At 31.8% G+C, this 20,311-nt stretch overlaps 2 protein-coding genes across 3 annotated transcripts in view; both read left to right on the forward strand.

Moving 5' to 3' along the window:
• Positions 1–501, forward strand: part of LOC106107299 — a 38,285-nt gene extending 37,784 nt beyond the window's left edge. For both annotated transcript variants that reach the window (XM_013288098.1, XM_013288099.1), the window contains exon 20: positions 420–501. In XM_013288098.1, coding sequence (XP_013143552.1) covers positions 420–500 — 81 coding nt within the window. In that variant the 3' untranslated portion in view covers position 501. The remainder of the gene's footprint in view (positions 1–419) is intronic.
• Positions 502–5,836: 5,335 nt separating this feature from the next.
• On the forward strand, positions 5,837–19,067 carry LOC106107422 (putative fatty acyl-CoA reductase CG8306). The gene is made up of 12 exons (XM_013288273.1): positions 5,837–5,936; positions 12,653–12,888; positions 13,707–13,958; positions 14,359–14,504; positions 14,988–15,097; positions 15,342–15,425; positions 15,805–15,913; positions 16,333–16,449; positions 16,705–16,824; positions 17,293–17,452; positions 17,978–18,075; positions 18,453–19,067. Exons 2-12 carry the CDS (start codon positions 12,691–12,693, stop codon positions 18,589–18,591), a joined length of 1,533 nt encoding a protein of 510 aa, XP_013143727.1. The 5' UTR covers positions 5,837–5,936; positions 12,653–12,690; the 3' UTR covers positions 18,592–19,067.
• Positions 19,068–20,311: the final 1,244 nt, after the last annotated feature.

The following is a 20,311-nucleotide window of genomic DNA, read 5'->3' on the forward strand; positions in this document are numbered from 1 at the left end:
ATATTGTGTTTTAGTTATAATTAGTTTTCTTCATCATACAGAACTTATTTCATGTGATATGTTGGCTTCCTATTGTAAATAAATAAATAAAAATAAATAAATAAATGTATTCTTTCAAACTATCATCTACATCAATGCCAAATATCGTCAAATCCGTTCTGCAGTTTAGGCTACAAACTCTTACAAACATCCTACTTTCTAAACTTTCGAATTTATAATATTTAGGACCTGGCCCACCGCTGGCTGATAGAGGCTCAGATAGCTTAAAAATGACGTCACTGTCAGATAAGGTTACAAAATCCGATATCACATATTTTACATGTTGAATCGTTATCAGACAATTTGTAATTTGGTGGGAAACGCCCAAGTAAAATTGGCGACAATATTTTTTTAATACAATACGACATTTTGTTTTCTAGGACTTATGCTACCTGGGTGCAGAACACAAGATACCATTCGTCGAGTACAACATACATATCTACAGAGATTGTCGGAATTGAAGAAAATACATTTTTTTACTCTAACTAAATCAATCATGTACACAGATACAAAAAATTGCCTTGTTACAAAAAATACATTTAAATTCTAAATTGTTAGCCGTACTATTTCTAGTCAAAATGAAATAGAAATAATATCTACTTGATTCACTTTTGAGAAAAACTCGTATAAGAATGTGAAAAAACTCACGTAGTGAAGTATTTCAATAGTATTTTTGTCACTTTAAATAATATTAATAGAATAAGTTAAAAAAAAAACATTCCATAAAGTGCAATGAATAATATCCGTCCTTGGATAATGAGATTTATTTGTAACTGTCCATTCACAAAATATGTTTATATCATTTCTGGAACGTATTAAATATCTTCATATTTTTTTAATTTTAGTTTTTTGTATGGATAAAAATTATGAGAAAAAAGTAACAAATTTTTTTTTCAAAAAATGTTTTTTAAGCGGTATTGAAGTTTTTTTGTTTTTTATTGGAATTGACTAATTTACAATGGTTTTAAAAAAAATGTTTTCTGATATAAATATTTTTTAAAGATTTCCAATACAAATGTCGGTGCGGCAAGATTATAAAGTTACATTATATTTTGTATTATTTCGAAGGAATTGCTATGAAGTTGTTTATTTTTCATACTAGTTTTTAAGAAGGTGGTAGCTATGTGTTATTTAAGCATGTTTTACACAGTTTTAAATGAATTTCGATATAATTTGATGTACATTTTCAACAATTTTAGATTTATTAATCAACGTATTTATCAGCTTTATTTTTTACAATAATCTTTTGTTATTTTATTTAATAAGTTATAAATTAATTTTAATACTCAATTTATTACTTTAAATTACAAGAATGGTATAAATTATTTTTTATATCGGAACCTCCAGTGTAATTGACTGTATTAAAAAAAAATCATGAAAAGTATTTTTAACATTCCAGCCAGTACTTAATTAGATTTATAAACAGATTTTATTTTAGGTTAAGTTTCGAATCTGTCACATTTTTAATTGCCATTATATAAAAATGAATGTTTTAATTTAAAACGTTTTGACAAAATAATGCGTTAATTTCCGTGTATTTTACGTTTATAAAAGCAATATTTAAGCAATAATTAAATAGTTTATATTGTTAATTTAATTTAAAAATAAAGTTTTAGGTATAGTCTTGCCAGCGAGAAAAAAACATTTAGAAGATAAAGTATTGGAATGAATTTATTATCACCAATGAAACGATGAAAAATGTAATCCAATGTAACAAATTCTAAACAAAAGAACCCGCTATTTCCACTACTATGATACTCGTTTAAAAATATATTGCCATCCCTTCCCCAATTAACCCTTTAAAAACAGGCAATACTATTTTGTAGTGCCCCTTAGTGAAAATATATGATAGAAATATCGGATTTTGGTACTCTATCTGACAGTAACGTAACTTTTAAGCTATCTGAGCCTCTATCAGGCAGTGGTGGGACAGATCCTTAAGGTTACATTCGCTGTCGTAATACAATTTGGTAGAAGTTTGTATGTTTATTTTTATCTCGCTGGCCCGACTGTAAGTAGATAAGCTTAGTTAATGTCTTGCCATATTTAGTAATCTCAAAATCACATTTATATCACAAGTAAGACATGATTGTAAAAATATTTTCGTATTTAAAAATTTATTTCCTAATTTTAATTTCCTAATGCTATACGATTTTATACCTTTATCTCAATTTTATAAGGTTCCTTTTAAGTCCGTGGGTTATGTTTAAGTTTCTATATAATATTGAGTAGATTTTTTGCTTTATTGGGAATATTTATGGATTAAATTATGTTGGGTAAGGTTATATTTTTTTAATGTTAGATTTGTCAAACAATATACAAACGTTTAGAGAAACTCGAAAACTGTCATCGCACATTATTACGTTTATTATATGAATATTTGTTCATAAATATTCTTGTAGTAAAATATTAATATAAAATATAGAATAACTTATGAACTTAAAATAGTAATACATTTATATTACGTTAAAAGTAAGCCGTATTCTCATTTCAATAAGGTGTCTACAAACCACAAATTTTTACTCTAAGAATTACGAAAATAAACTGTAGAGATTCATTATTCAAGTTTTATTTCATCTACCTTACGTATTACTAATATTATAAATGCGAAAGTTTAGATGTATAGATATTTGTTAGAGTAAGGGCCTTTTGTTGACGTCATTTTTTAGCTATCTGAGCCTCTACCAGCCAGTGATGTGACAGGCCCTTAGCCTTCTAAACTGCTAAACGGATCTCGTTAAAAGGCATAGATGTTGAGCATAGTGTAGAAGAACACAAGGTACTTATTTTTTTATTTCAATTTATGATGAAGATGTAGGCTAAAGCTAGAATTAATATAAAGACTTGTATTTTGTATGTAGCGAATAAAATTCAAAACTACCTCTGATGTCCATAACTTAATTCCGTTATATTTTTAAATTGCATTAAATATCTTCGTTTATTACACAACTAAAGAACCCTTTCGCTTAATTGCTGTTTTGTTTGTTCGAATTTTTATTCGTTCCGGTTTTAAACAGTGTAGTTGTTACCGTTTTATATAAAAACAAACTTTCACAATTTACTTTCGAAATTATAATTGAACTCCTTGCACAATATTAATTCTAGATATTTTTAAAAAGAAAAATCCTTGCCTTGGGAAGCTTCAATTTTATTACATACCTTACTATTTTCCGCAACGCAAAGTTGCACATTTTGACACAACATGGTGATGTTTATTATATTTCTGGTCAGAATATAGTAGTGAGCAGTATCATAACTCTGAAGTAGTTTTTTATTGAACATTTTAAATGTTTAACATTCCATAAACAGTGTTTGGGTGTAACCGGTAGATGTCTGTCTCTACTACTTCGGCAGAAATAAATATGATTTTTGAAATGCACAGAATATACAAACGAAGATGCAGAATAGAACTTAATTACCAAGAGCTTATGGTAAGTAATTTTTATAAATAACAATACATTATGAGAATCGCTATCTCACGATTATTAGAAAAAAATACCTTAGTCATTTCATAAAATAATGCTATGATTTTAACCCTGACCTGTCTATACGAGCAAGTCGAGAACAAACATAATTGGACCTTCACCGAGTATAAGTAAGATAGACGTTACGAAACATTTGCTTATGTTACCTGAATGATTTTTTTTATTATGATCTTCACCTAGGTGTCAAGTGTATTCAAATTGTTTATTCATTCATTATTAAATTCAAAAGCTCTAATAACAATGGTTGAGAGTGCGTACATTCGATCATGTGATCGTGATATATAATACGACCATGGTTGTTAACCACAACAAACCTAGTTTAGTTGGATCAGTTGCTAAAAATGTAAATAAAGCTGGGGTACTTATCTAAAAACGAATTGCATTCCGACTCTTGTTAACTCTTCGTTTCTTCTGTAGCTGGGGATAATTTAGATTGCGAAAAAGGCTGATTAAAATTATTTCTGCGCAGTGATTCATGTGAAATTCGCCATTCAGTTCAAGTTTGAATATCACTATGTTTACAACTAGCTGTTGCTCGCGACCTTGTTTGCGTGAAATTAAAAAAAAAAAGTAAAAATATTAGCCTATGGTACTTACTAATAACGTAGATTTTTAATGGTGAAAGAATTGAAATCGGCAGAGTTGTTTTTGAGTTATTTCAATAGATACAAAAATTTACTAGGACATATGATTTAATTGACGTTTAAAAGGTTAATTAACTTCTCACCATTCATATATCAGTGGAAAACCAATAAAGAGGGCATACAATTACCCACCATTGCAGTACGTCGTCACGGCATAAAATTTACATAACCGCACATTACACAACTATGGAAAAACATGGAATCGTAGAACTAGTTAGTTATTTTTTTAAATTTGCTTGTAACTGTTGTAGCATGCCAGTGTTAGAACTGCTGATATTAAAAAAAAACAATGTTTCAATTCTTCAAGAATGTATTATTGGAAATAATGACCACAAAAATATTCTTTTTCAGACAGAAGCGAAATTAACAATAAAAAACAAACAAAAGTGAGTAGCCTGTATTCTCCCAGGCTCTGCCAATAATCGAGATCCGTTCAGCCGTTTAGGCAACAAGCTTTTCACATTTATAATACAGTAGTAAGACTGAAGAAATACTTTAAAAATTATTAATTTTCTATCGATTTTAAGTGTGACAGGACTTCAAAAGTATGACGTCATGGATTCATGCGCTAACCTTACACAAAATTCTGTTTGGAAATAAAAAAAAATGTCGACACATGTTTAATGTTTGCTTGTAGACGTGAGAGAGCAATGTCCAACGATGTTTGTTTTAAATCATCCACTTAAATAGACATAACTATGTACACTTTACTTAGATTGCATATTTTAAAATTACTAAGTTTTTAGCTTCGTTAAATTGTACGTGAGGAAATGAATGCGGGTACACCTTTGACTAAACTATCTGTTGTGCGATTGTCGATTGTTTCGCAGCGGATTCAACTGTTTAGTTGCACAAAATTCGAGTAGTGTGCACCTCCATATAAGCTCATAGTAATCAAAGCGAGAATAATCAGTTGTGCGATAGTTTAGTCAAAGGCGCACCCGCTCTTAATACAAGAAATAGAACAATTGTTATTTTAATATGTTTCACTTTTTTTTATGCGAAAACTTCTTATGTCGGTCAATGGAGTTTACAAATCCATAGTCTTCTGCACGATCCGGCGTCGTTTGGTCATAGTCCACACCAATATTTTGTTTAATAATTTCAACGTCATTGACGCACAAAAATTCAATTCATTTCAAAGATAGACAAAGATCAAGGTTGACTTAGCATAATACTGTTTATTTTCCTCCATAACATACATGTTTATTTATTAATTTTAAATATAGTAGTTAATTGTTGATTGTAAACATGAATTCTAAATTGTGTATTTCTAAATTATTTTTTAAACAGAGTCATCTTTTCACACTTTCCCGAAATATTCCAAGAGCAGAGTACCTACTTTCATATTATTTTTCGACCTCCGTAAACTCCGTAAAGTCTGTATTGAAACATGCAATGGAAAACCGCTTCCTTATCAAACGATCAACAAATGAAATTTCAGTTAAAACCTTTAAAACGTTATTTGTTGTTAAAAGAAAATTACACTTACGTCATCAAATATTTAAAAACATACTCGTATCTAATACTCTACATTAACATAAATTTAGTTTGAAACGAACCAGTATTATGAGAGGACTGTTAGTGAATGTGAATTTTACTGCTTGATGTTATAGAGCCTATTTTATTTGTATTCAAATGTACGCACGGCGTTTTTAACTTTGCTGCGCTTGGGTGTCCGGCCAGTCACTATTGTGCCGTTACCAATGCTCGATGTGTAAGCCACCGTGTGTTATTTGAAATTGTGCTTTCATTTTAATTCTAAAAGGTATGTAAATTTTGTATTAAAAATAACAAATTTACTAATACAGAAACGTGTCCTAAGCGGTGTTGATAATTTTTTTTGAATTTCGGAAAACTGTCCTCAAAATGTGTTATAGTTATTTAGGAAATGTAACAGGTGATATGTTAAAAGTATTTTTAACTTTCTCTACGTTTTCTACGTTTAACTTAAGTTTAACTTATGATTCATTAAACCATGTTATAGGCGAGTAACTAGTTGTGTAATAGAGGTAAAGATTACTTATAATCTACGTATTAGTTAACCTTGTTAAATCACTTAACTTTTAGAGTTCCGTTCAATACTTGAATTATTTTCTTTATTTTTGGTATAACATTGTTCATAACTAATCTATTGATAGATATTCCAACTTGTTTTGTTAAGGTTTGTAATGTTCATTTTTTTTGTAATGCCGCACGATTTTTGTCTGTCAATTAAAAGTATCATAAATAGCATTTGCAAACATCCTGTATTACAGAGGTAACAGTAGAGTCTGGAGCATTAATTGCTGCACAAATGTCCAGCTAGCTCGGTATTTCCACGTGTCTAGTGATGCCGGTATTCATAATTTATAGCAATGCTTTAGATGAAATGCCTAAGTTTACATAGATAAAAAACAGGTTCTTACATAGATTAAAAAACATCTTAGTGTATTCAAAATAATCTGTAACGTGTTTTAATATTTTTGTTATTAATTCAATTGATCTTTGAATCGAGACTTGAAACAAGATCTTAGTGATATAAAGGGTAAAAAAATCAAAGGTGTAGATTTAAACGTCTCTGATTTTCCACTTAAAACATTGGCATCCCTCTTACTTACTTCGAAATGACAGAGACGCCAATATGTTTATTTACTGTTACGAGAGTAAAAGTTCAACGTAAGACGTAATTATATCTAGATCATAATCTGTTTGCGGAACTCAAGCAAAAATCGGGTTTTATTGGATTGGATCACAAAGATTCCATTCAAAATTTCCATGCGATGTTTACAAATCAAATAAATCCACGTTCACTACAAATTTATAGTCACTTAACACGTTTACTGCGGCAAGTGAAATCATAATTCTTCATCTGGTACGGCGGCGGGCTAAAATGCGCCCTCAATGATATTTCCGCCAGTGAGTGGTAGGTCTTTTTAGACCTACCATCACTAGGATAGATTAAATTGCTATATTTGTAGGAACATAATGTATAAATTTTATGTAAAGTAATGTATACACCTGAGATAATCGTTTCGTACTACCGAGAGGGACATAGTTTTCTTCGTCCGCACCATCTTAGTACCGCGGCAGGCCGATATCGGCCTGTTACGCAGTGAGCGTGTTAATGTTATCTAATATACTGAATAAGTTTAGAATTAAGTATGCATGTAAACATGCCGATTACTACGTTATGCAAGACCATTAAGAAAATATCCTCTACAACTACGTTCACAATGTATATAAATAAAAAGCCTATTTTACTACTAATTTGATAGATAATTAACTACTTAAAGTACTTTTTGAGTTTTTAATTAAAAAAAAGTAATGCACCAACGATCAGTTGAAGTTGCTCGCGTGAAAACAAAACCGATCACCCGGTCAATGACCTTGGTCGAGTCTGAATCAATTGATGTACCGTTTAGTAGCAGCGAAAATAAATTACCATCATCTTTACTATGGATAAACGTTGAACCGTAATCATTTATACTAATATACAAATAATAAAATAATATTGAAATAACTGTGGATAAAAATATTAAGGCGGTTTCAATTTTTTTCCACGATTAGAAAACTACATCATAACATAGGTTATATATATTACTTTTTATCTGCGCGAACAAAGTCGCGTGCCAAAGCAAGTAAGCAATGAAGATAAAAGATTGATTGTTATGGATTGACTTTTTTTACTTTTTCATATTAAAATAGTGAAGATATTCAACCAGAGATTGAGTGCCTATTTTCACTTGAGAGTAGCTGCGCTAGCTGACTAGCACGCCAGTAGACGCGCGTTATATACCGCGATTAGCCGCAAAGAGATTCAAACAATACATAGAGGAAACATAATTGATAATTCACTTAAAACATTTTTCATATAATCTCACTAGCGCTACCTAATGTCCGATAGTAAAAATTACAAATAATTCTAACACTGCGTGTTAAGTTTGACATTGAGATTTTACCGTACAAAGAAGTTGTTTGTTTTGAACCGGTGAAAAATGTTGTTTCCTATGTCTAGTCTATATATATCTTAAAAATCTATGGCCGCAAGTGAGACTTAGGTTTCGTCATTGCATATTTTTCGCCATCAATCTTTTCTGGCAAGGCTTAAGAAGGTTACTTGTACAAAGTAACTACTTACTCAGTTTTACTGCTCGTAATACACGAAATGTAATTACTAATGCTACGATAATGTAATACTCCGTCAGTTTTGTGTTGAGCTTGTTATTTGCGGTCGACAAACTGCTTACAACATATTGAACATTTATGGTAAGATTGCATCACTGTGCTTTAGCTGTATTTGATATATAGAGGCTAAAAAAACAGTATGGCTTACATACAAAGCAAAAGTTTTGGTGTTAAATCAATTAATTGTTTACTAAACTCATCCTTGAAGGCAGGATTTAATTATATTTTATGTCACAAAAGAAGGAAAGTGGTCGATACGATCCTTATCAATACGTTAATAAGATGTTTTAATTCTGAATAAATTTTATTCCACTTCCTCGGTTTGTATGCGCATATTTTATACAACAAAAACAGGCAGACAGATGCGAATGTGTAACTATACGTGAATATGCATTTTATAAGATAGTAACTATCTAACAGCCTAACAAATAAACGCGGTATAAAGTTAAACTTAGGAATTAACTGAGTATAAGCAAATATTACTACAAATGTTACTTATACTCAGTTTTATCATCATCATCTCCTTATCCTACTCCTGTAGGGTCGGCGCAACAGGTTTTTGTCCTCAACATAACTCTATCATACGTCATCTCAGTCATCACTTCCTTTTTGATCATGTCACCTTTTACGCAATCCATCTCTCTCTAAGTCTACCTTACTGATCTACCTTTCCACACTCATAACTAACGTTCTCCTTGTAACATGCGATTCATCCCTCCTCATAACATGCCCATACCATGCTAACCTTTTACTCTTTACCTTCTCTACTACGGGGGCTACTCTCAAACTTCCTCTAATATATACCGCATTTATTTGTAAGGCTGTAAGTTAAATTCCATTCATCTAAACACCGGATTAAACTGAACATTGATAGAATGTCAACGATACCGATAATTAACAAAGTAATTACTTATTAATTATAATATAATGCATAAACTTTAAATAAAAAAGACTATGTATTTGCTATCTTTAAAAATAAAATATGTTATTGGAACTTTGCTTGGGGTAAACGTTCGGAAAACGTGACTAGCATTCAGAGAAGTTATCATTAGTATGGGAACCGCTGGCTATATCGAGACTTGTTGGGATCCTCTGAATGGCTGGAAGCTGGATAGAGTCCAAGTCCATAAACATCGTGCCTTACTATTCTCAAGTAGAATTCTACTAGTAGTCTACTTATGCCATGAGAACTTAAAATACAGTTTACCCCAACTTTGAATAATTGTAAAATTCTAAACCTGATGACCTTTTAAAAAAGACAAAACGCCTCACTTGACATTTATTGACCCCGCTATTCATCAACTCAAAGGTATGGTAGGAGATGAAAGTATGTGCTTACTGACTAATTACTTTGAAAAGTTTATTGTTTTATTATTATACATACTAGCTGTTCCCGTGCGACTTCATCCGCACGAAATTATAAAAAATTCGTTTTATTATTCACATGTGTTAAATTATCAATTGCAAATGTAAAAATGATATGGCATGATGACAAACCATGGCAATCTTGCTTATGTAGAGACAAGACGCAGGATATCAAGAGAAATCGTAGACTTATAGCCGATATTATAATATGCCGCTATTCCTACCGGTGTAACTTGAGCCCTCATACCGTATTGGTGTACGTAGACAACTTCGCCCACCGCAGAGGGCAAGGGACCCTTAAGTATGCTATGAACACAAGGCAAATACTTTGGTCTTATTACTCGAATTACATTCATCGAAGTCGCTAGAAGAACAGTCGTTTAAAATGAATTGTTAGTGTAGAGTAGAGAGTAGTAGAGAGTAGGGCCTGAACCACCGAATTGTAAATTGTTTGAAAACAATCGAGAGTGTAAAATATACAGTGACGTCATTGTTAACCAATCTGAGCCTGGATCAGCCAGTGGTGGAACAGGCCCTTAGTAAGTAAAATGAGTCTTGGTCAGGTAGACCTTACAATCTGGATAGACTGGTGATCTCGCGTGATCGACCCCGTGATTCTATACACCATGTACCCGATACAAGCACGATTATCTAGTCGAATCATGTATAAACCATTGAGGTGCTCGTTCCGATCCATAGACAAGACAATTTGTGATTTTCCACAACCGAAATATCCGAACTAGAACATGTTGTTTAATCTGTTTTTTTGCAGTAATTAACAACGCAAAGCATTGCAATGTATTATTAGTCTTCATTTATAAGAATATGCTTTTTTATGATCACGGAAGATCATACATTCAATTTTAAAACGTATTTTTTGTTCATAAAAAACAATGAGTCTCGTATGTTCTATTGAAAATCAATGTAAATGTGTTAATAAAATATTGCATTGCAGTTTTAATGGTTATTGTTATATTGAAATTTCAAAATGTTAACGGAGGGAAAATATTCAATCAGGCTATATTTTAACATATTTGAAAGTAGCCTGAATTTGTAACCTATTGAGATCCATCAGAATTTCGTCTACATCTAGACATTTTATAATATGCCTGGTTGCATCACCTACTATCGACTTCACAAAAGTTCGGTAACATCAACTACTACAACTACATAATTACTTAGGGAAGGTCACTACGTTTACGATTTGCTTGTGACCTTTAGACCTTCACATAAAGAAATCTATTAATTTTTAGTTATTACCTTCTGTATACGTCGTCTTTATTGATAGTTAAATATATTAAATGGATATAATAGAAGATTAATTTGATTCGATAAGAAAACAAGTATAGAAGCAAAGCCATCGTTAGTTTTATTCGATAGCAATTTGTTTAGTTAAAATAAAAATACTATGTTTTGTTTGACAGATGTTTTGGATGTGTTAAGATCCATCCTGTTCTGAAATTATCGAAAATTATTAATAAAGCGTGTAATATATTTTTGTTTTTTTTTTTTACTATTGTTGCCTAACGATTTATTTTTGTAGTTAATTTGGTTTGTTGTAGGATTTAAGGAACGTTTATTTCGATATTCCTTACACGATGTGACGTGTGGATAGATTAAAAAAATCTCAAAATTGCAAGTTGTCAATTATAAAAACATTTAAAACGAACAAACAATGAAAACGCGGATACTAGGATAAGTATTTATACTAAATAGAAATGTGTTGTTACCATTTATCGATAGTGTTATATTAGCTGCGGTTACTTTCTAGGTAGCAAATGGAAAGGTTTCCTATCACTAACCATTAGACTAAGAAATAGATAGCCTGTAGATTTTATTATCCTTTTGTTATAAACACTTTTTTATAAGGAGTTTAGAAATGCAATTATATCGTTTTAAAAACTATTGTTAACATTATGTTTTTTTTATTAACTTCTGTCGGTATCTATATTCTTTCTTCCTCCCCTTCAATTCCAGTCTTTAGTTTAAAATATATGTCGGTTTTATTAACAATGGCTAAGCCCGTATATATGTTTTTTTTTTCTATCATTTTATTACAGAATTTACCTTCTTCATACAATGTTACACGTGTATTTTTTTTCACAGTATCCTTTAGTTTTTGTACAAGGCGAGTTTTTAGTCGTCCAACTGGTATTACTAAGTATTTCTTGCGAATGACGTTAACGAAGGAATTGTTTACACGCCGATTTACACACTCTCGATAGAGTAGTAAGCGTGATTGAGTAAATTTTTTGTCACCACCAGTCGTCTCAAATTTTCCAAGGAGAATGAGAACTATGGTTACGTTTTTTTAATGTTTTAGCAGTGAAAACCCTTAGGTCCGACCAGAAAACCGTCTGGCGTAGAGGTGTCTCATCAAGAATGTTTAGTTAGAACCCAAAGAGATTCGCTTAAAACGTTGTAATTGATTGTAGGTGTTAGGTGTTGTAAGTCTACGTAGATATCAAATGACGGCGATGCATTTTTTTAGACAAGGATATTTGTATATTTTCTTTATGATACTTATCTTAATTTCTTTTTGCTTATGTATTCACATATATTCCTCAAATTTTACAAGTAAATAGAATTCATCAGACCGTTTTAATTCAAATAAATTAAGTTTAATTGGAAAATTATTAGATCGTTTAATCCTCGCATTTCAATTTCCCTCTACAAGTTTTGATACAAAATACGTTGTCCTTGTCGATCGTCTTTCAATAAGTATTAAAAAAGCAAAATTAACAAAGCTATAGTAGTAATAGCAAAGGTAAATTAAATTATAATGCATAATTTTTTAATACCAGGTATTTCAAAAATTGTGACGTTTTTGGCGTTTTGGCATAAGACCTTGTAGCCAATTCCACCGCTAACCGCTAACCTAACTGAAAATGTCAAATTCAGCTGAACTGAACATTGATTTTTAGTCATTCATCTTGTAATTGTTTGTTACAGGAATAGGACTTAATAAAAAGTGAAAAAGTTATTCAAAAATGACTGAACAGTCAGAAGTCCGCTCATTTTACAGCGGCAAAAATTTATTTATAACTGGAGGTACCGGTTTCGTGGGCTTATGTCTGATCGAGAAGATATTAAGAACTATACCAGATGTTGGAAAATTGTATTTACTTATGCGACCGAAGCAGGGCACGGATATATCGTCAAGATTAATCGGTTTTCCCAAAAACCCGGTAAGTCTATACCAGACTATTTTTACTAATTAAAAAATGAGAACTCTTAGTTAAACAAAAGTTGTTAACAAAATTAAAATTATTTATTCACAAAGTTTGGTGTAGTGTTTTGTTTCACAAGAAAAAATTAGGTTGCAATTTAATTTTAACAAAACAAGATCTTATCAATAAATGGAACTGTAATTGTTATGACTAAGTTTATCAGATATGCATGTCATGTTTTATTCCCTTAATAAATATGTTAATAAACACATCTACATGTCTTCAATACCTAATTTACATAAACAAGTGTATTACACTTAGAGTACAAAGTATACAGAACTAAATTTATGTGAAATCTGTTTATACAAGTATACTTAACTTACAGATATGTCTGTTAATGTTACTATGACCTGTAAATATTTCAGTGATATTTTTTCCTTAGTATATTGATTCTGCGATAATGGCCAAGTACTAGCTTGTGTAGGCTCCGAGTTCCTTGATAGGGACATTTAGGAGCTCACAATATATGTGATAGAGAATAAAGTAACTTACCTAAGGTCAATATCATAGATCACACACCATAATGCCTGGTTCACACTTGGTTAGCACAGTTGGACAATCTCGCAAGCATGGATTGTATGAACAGATTGTTGCCAGTTCGTATTGACATTATGCTAACTGTACTGGGCAAGTATCCCAGGCAATAAACCTATAATTTAGCATTAATATATATTGATTCAACAAAATATAAAAATAGCCACAAAGTGAGCATAAAAACAACATTTTGCCAAAATCAAATCAAATTTATTGCTATGTGTTTAACAATTTTTTCTCAGGTGTTTGAGAAGCTTCTAGAAACAAATTCAAATGACATATTCAACAAGTTAGTACCAGTTGAAGGTGATGTGGGCAAAGAGGATTTAGGCCTGAGCCAAGTGGACCGTGATATATTGATCGATAATGTCAATGTGGTTATACATTCAGCGGCAACACTCGACTTTGAGGACAACTTGAGTCCCACTGTGAAGATTAATGTGTTGGGAACAAGGAGGGTTATGCAATTATGCAAAGAAATTAAAAATTTAAAGGTATTAAATATGTATTATTTGAATAAACAAATTCTATGCATGCTAATTGTTATAACATTAAAGATCTTTATAACAATAATAAACAAACTAGCTTTTGCCTGTGACTCTGTCCATGTGGAATTAAAAAAACAAAAGGGAGTAGCCTATGCTTTCTTCCAGACTATTCTCTACTATCCATACCAAATTTAATCAAAATCTGTTCAGCCGTTTAGTCTAGCAACTCCAACAAACATCCATCCATCTATTTTTACTTTGGCATTTATAATATTACAATGTTATAATGCATGGAATACATATTTTATTTTTTTTAACAAATATTCTAGGTTCTTAAGGAATATGAAACACAAATGTAAAAATATTATTTTTTGATAATATAGTCTAATATCCAATGTTTTTTCAGGCAATGGTTCATGTCTCCTCAGCATATGTGAATTCCTATTTAAATGAGGCACATGAGAAAGTATATGATGCCCCCGAAGATGTTGAAAAAGTTATAGCTTTAGTTAAAACTATGAATGATGCCGCATTAAATGAAATTGAACCTCAGTAAGTATAAGTTATTGTAACTTCTTTACTTTTTATGGTCAACTAGTTGTTCCTGTAAAATTTCATCAGCATAAAATTATTTTATTGTTTACATGTGTCAAATTGTCAATTGCAAATGTCAAAATGACATGACATGACAAAACTTGGCAATCTTGCTTCCTTGATGTTGGCAGCAACTTATTATCTGTTTCCCACATTAGGGTTTTTATCCAAAATAATTACCCCTGAAGTTTAATAGCGTGAAAATATATAGCCTAAAGCGTAACGTAAGTGTACGGCTTTTTATTAAAAGAATTATTCAAAAATATGCGGTGATTGTTGACATCTTAGGCAACAAAGAAGTGTGTCGTAAACACATATTTTATTTTTTAAACATACAAATAACACTTTATTATATTAGTATAGATAAAGACTCTATATAATGGCTATAATTAAAATTGAATGACTGCGGATCGGCTCACTTAGTTATATTTCGTTTTACAGAGTTCTTAAAAACCATTTAAATACTTACACCTTTACAAAACACTTGGCGGAGCATGAAGTGAAGAATTGTGCAGACTTGTTCCCTTGTACCATTGTCAGACCAACTATGAGTATGTATACATTAAGTTATGTATCTTGTATACATTTTATTATGTATACATTTATGTATATTGTATACATTTTATTATGTATATAAAATATTCAATTGCATTCAAATTATATCATTGGTTTATAACAATTTTTTGTCTAAGTGTCTGAAGTGCTAACTAATTAATTAAGTTTTTTTTAATAGAAATCGAGATTTCTGTTTGTTTCTTTAAACATGATTCATATTAAAAAAGACATTTTGTACAGTTGTTGCTGCATGGAAAGAACCAGTGCCGGGATGGACATGTTCTAAGGTTGGTCCGCAGGGATTCCTAATGGGAGCAGCTAAAGGTAAAAAATCTTTATGACAGTGGTAGAGCTCGCTTTAATATCTTCGCACTAATAGGTCGGCCACACAGAAGACAGGCGTGAAGTAGGAGAAATTCCGTTTCGTTTAATGAGTGTGGTGCCGGAAGGCCCAATGTTAGTCCCTTTCCCGTTCCACTCTTTTCTTACAAGGAAAGGATTGGATGGGAAAGTGGATTTGACGGTGGAGGAGACGTATAGGAATGGGAAATATTACTTCTTTATCTCTCCTATACTGTCGATTAAGTTTCCTAATTTTGGCGGATTCGGTGGCTGCTTGCTTGTTTGCCATTTATTGTTTAAAAAAAATGAGAAAAAAATGTTTTAATTTAAGCCGATATAGTAAATATGAATATATTTTCAGGCGTGGTGCGTCGTCTGCCGTTGTCTAAGAAGAACATAGCTGACTATATTCCAGTTGATGTGGTTGTCAACCAACTGCTAGTAGCCGGCTGGCATGCTGCTAAGGAAAAGTAAGTGGACTGGACTTTTTACCTATCTTTATTTAGAGATATCTAAATTATATGTTCCTCATATTAATAGTTTACTTAATACTACCTCCCGTCATGCATATTTACATATATCAACAATTTAACATTTTTTTTTTCTAACTTAAGATGAACACTATCAAACTCTCAGTCTTTCTATTATGTTAAAATTTTCTAAACTACACTGCTAGACAACATAAAGTATATTACAATTCAAAGGCGACTCGCGGATTCGTCCGAGACCCAACAACACAACTTTAAGTATCCAAGTGATGTAAAATATGTTAGTCACTTTAAATTCGTATGACTGTCTAATAACAGTGACCTAACATAGATATATGCTAAGATGCAATCAGAGCCGGCATAAAGTTTGAATGTTAATATACAGTGTTTGGTGTGTCCAGGTCAGGTCTGACGGTGTACCACTGCTCGTCGTCAACGCAGAAACCTTTCCGCTGGACGATGCTCGACAACCACGTCAATGAAATGCTTCACAAGTATCCATTAAAGAGTGCTGTCTGGTAAATATTGCTTTTTCCCTATTTTTCACTATAATAGTCTAAATTGTTAGTTAGTTATGATTTGTATAACTGCAATGTTTAGAGTGGCTAGATGACCTCAAAAATGATGACCTGACCTTAAAATCAGGTTTAGACTATGTTTGAGGTGTATAATTCCAAAAAAACTAAGTCATAGTTTTAATATTTAAGTCATAATAGGCACAGACGGTAGGAATTGATTGTTTTTTACTGTGTATCTGCGTTAATATCCATCAGGTACCCTCGCTTGGAGTTTGTGTCATCGCTGTGGCTGTTCCGCGTGTCCGCCATCTTTATCCACTTCTTCCCCGCGCTGCTCCTCGACATGATGCTGCGCCTCACGGGCAAGAGACCTATGTGAGTTACATCATCACATAATCAATTGTAATCAAAGATATTCAGAGAATATATAGTGTTGACATTGGGAAAACCATTAAATACTATCAAATATTGGCAAATTATTTTGCACTTGACATTACAGACATTTTTGGTAATTGTAATAAAACAAGTATTATATAAACGACTTTAATAGCGCGGAATTAAGAAAAACATAAGTAATGTGTGTGTTATACCATGTTCTACAACTGGCCAAATTTCATCAAGATCCATTCAGCTGCTCTAGAGATACCTACATCCATTTAAACTTTTACATTTATGTCATTAACTAGTTTTGCACCCGATTTCTTTATTATCCTATGTATTCTTCCAGACTATGCTCTACATCTGTGTCAAATTTCATCAAGATCCGATAAGTTGTGCTAAAGATACCTAGTAACAAATATCCATCTATTCTTTCACATTAATATTAGTATTTGTGTATTACAGTTTGTTCCGTTTGCACAAGAACGTGTGGGCGTCACTAGGCCGCTTGGAGAAGTTCATTTTCAACGAGTGGCGCTACCACAACCACAACACGCGCGACCTCGCCCGCGCTCTCACACCGACAGACGCTGAACTTTACTATATAGATATATCTGATATTAATGTAAGTAACTCATTACCCACTTAACTTAAATTAATCCGCAGATCAGCAATGTACAGATAGGGACAAAAATGTTATTAATTTGCCCTTGAAGCAAATCAAAGGCAGACAAAAAGGGGAGTACCTTTCCTGTTTATAGAGTATGTTCGGAGTTTAGATATCTATTGCTGTAACTTTTTTTCTCTAAAACTAATAAAAATTTCAATATGATTTATCGTTTTTAGTTTTTTTTAAGGGCTTTGTAATTTTAATATAGGGTATTGCCCTATATTAAGAGACCTTAGAAATGTCGGCAATAAGGGCTGGAAACAAAAAGCCCAAGATAGACAGATATGGAGGAATTTACTGGACCAGGCCCAAGCCCACCCGCGGCTGTAGTGCCTCTGATGATGATGATTGCCCTACATTGCCCTCAGGCTACTGACTTGTGAACTGGATTTGATTTTTAATACTGTTCTAAATAATAAAGTGTATTATTGTAAAATGTATAATTGTATAGTGTATTATAATATTTAATGTATATTCCAGTGGGTGGATTACTTCGTGACGTTGCACCTGGGAGTGCGCAGATACCTGAACAAGGAGAAAGAGTCCACGCTGCCCGCGGCCAGGAAGAAGGATATCATGTAAGTCCCATAGTTTCTACTACAATCGATGTATGAAAGGTCAAACGAAGCCGTATGTTAGTTTTTATTTATACTTTTGTATTGGCAGATTTTTATTAATTTGTTCATATTTTTATACCAATCCAAGATAATTGTGTCTATAGTTTGACAGTAGGTGAATGTAATTTCAACTATTGATCATTTGATCGGAAATCGACACCAATATAACCGACTATTGGCGCTTTTAGTTATTTATTTATAAAATAAATATTACTATAAGGAAAGAAGCTTACCAATTTTACTTGATTTAAATATTTGTTTTGTGTAAACATATCCACCATAATGTCAACAATATCAAGCAACATATATGTTTGTAAAATAAAATGATTTTGTTCCAGTCTTCTTGCCGCGCACGTTGTATGGCAGATGGGTATAATCTATGTACTGTGGCTGGCGGTGGCCGCGCTCACCGGACTCTCTATGACACACAGCGCATGGGCACCGCCTCTCATATACATGCTCCTCAGTCTCCTCTAGATGTACCCTAGTATACAATTTCTCATATATATACAACTTACAATAATACATTTATTGTAAGTTGTATATCTATTAGAAATTGAGAATACAACTTACATTAAACGTACATCTCAAGTATACAACTTACGATAAACATATATCCCAAGTATACAACCATCCATACATACATCCCGAGTATACAACCATCCATACATACATCCCAAGTCTACAACCTCTCATAGACATACATACAGTCTACAACGGTGGTGTAGGTGTGTAATCTAAGTTTACAACTTACAATTGTACATTCCTAGTATTAATGTAATCTCATATGTAAACTGACAATTTTGTATTAATAATTATAAGTGAAAAGTTTGAACGAATGAATTCAATTTGTATGGCGATTTTAATTAAATAAGTTATTACATAGCTTCTTTATGTACAACATAAAGACACAAGTTATATACAAATTGTTAATTGCTGTTCTTTTTTAAAACATTAATATATGTTGCAAAATTATTATAATTTATTAATGTAATGAATTTTTTTTAACATTTTTGTTTTAAATTTTAAGTAAAATTGCATTTAATTGTGCATTCCCTATGCTTTATTGTTTTCGTTACTTTTTTTAATAATATTAATAAACGATTTATTTTTACCGGTTTGTTTTATTTCTATTTACTAGCTTTCGCCCGCGACTCCGTCCGCATGGAATTATAAAAAACAAAAGTAAGCAGCCTATGTGCTCTTCCAGAGTATCCTCCACATTTGTGCTAGATTTCGAGATCCATTCAGCCGTTTAGGCTACAAACTCTAACAATCATCCATCCATCCATCTAAATTTTCGCATTTATAATTGTAGTAAGTATTAGTCGCAATGTAGAAAAAAAAATGATTCTAGTAAGTTTAAAAACATGTTTCGTATATATTGACTTAAAAATAAGGTAATTTTTCTAAAAGTGTAATAAAAATGTAAAAAACCAATAAGTTTATCAATACTTTTATTTTCTCCACTCATAGTTACAATATTAAGGTACTAATAAATCCATCCATTACATATTTCTGTTACATCGCAGCGTCTTTTAAGTAAACAATATGCTTATAAGGAATAAGTACTTAGAAAAAAATAATCGTAAATTTCCACTGCTGATATCAAACTATTGTTATCTCTGTTTTTTTAATATAATATGACAGAGACATGTATTTAAACAGTGGAAATTCAGTTAATGTGATGTCATATTTACATTATGGTGTCTGACTTTTGAGTCAACAGAATAATTAGGAAAATATAAACTTATATTAGAAACTTAGATAATTTTAATAACGTATAGAATATATGAAAAAATAGTTTTGTGACGACATGAATTTTACGGTTATGGTTCCGTAACATTTTAAGAGCGGGCGCACACATTTGACCAAACTATCGCACAACTGTTTTGACACCCAATTCAACTGTTTAGTTCACCACTAAAAACGAGTAGTGTGCGCATCATATAAACTCATAGCAAACAAAGTGAGACTAAACAGTTTTTTTTTAATAGCCCCGGGGGCTCTCTAGTAGCACCTGCTGCCTTTGCTGAAGCAGCAACCTTGGTACCTCTTAACACCTTCTTTTATCCCTTTTTTTTAAAAACAGTTCTGAGATAGTTTAGTCAAAGGTGCGCGCATGATCTTTAGTGTTAATTATTGCGTTACATATTTCTATATGTCTTTGAAAGAATACACATACGAAAAATTTCTT

This window comes from Papilio polytes, unplaced genomic scaffold (genome assembly GCF_000836215.1).
Source record: "Papilio polytes unplaced genomic scaffold, Ppol_1.0 DF822067.1, whole genome shotgun sequence".
In the NCBI taxonomy this organism is placed as follows: domain Eukaryota; kingdom Metazoa; phylum Arthropoda; class Insecta; order Lepidoptera; family Papilionidae; genus Papilio; species Papilio polytes.

Bases quoted from the DNA above. Each gene is read 5' to 3' on its own strand.
- LOC106107422 (XM_013288273.1), top strand. From the start codon at position 12,691: ATGACTGAACAGTCAGAAGTCCGCTCATTTTACAGCGGCAAAAATTTA. The intron at 13,959-14,358 runs GTATTAAATATG...ATGTTTTTTCAG, and splicing joins AAGAAATTAAAAATTTAAAG to GCAATGGTTCATGTCTCCTC. The intron at 17,453-17,977 runs GTAAGTAACTCA...TGTATATTCCAG, and splicing joins TAGATATATCTGATATTAAT to TGGGTGGATTACTTCGTGAC.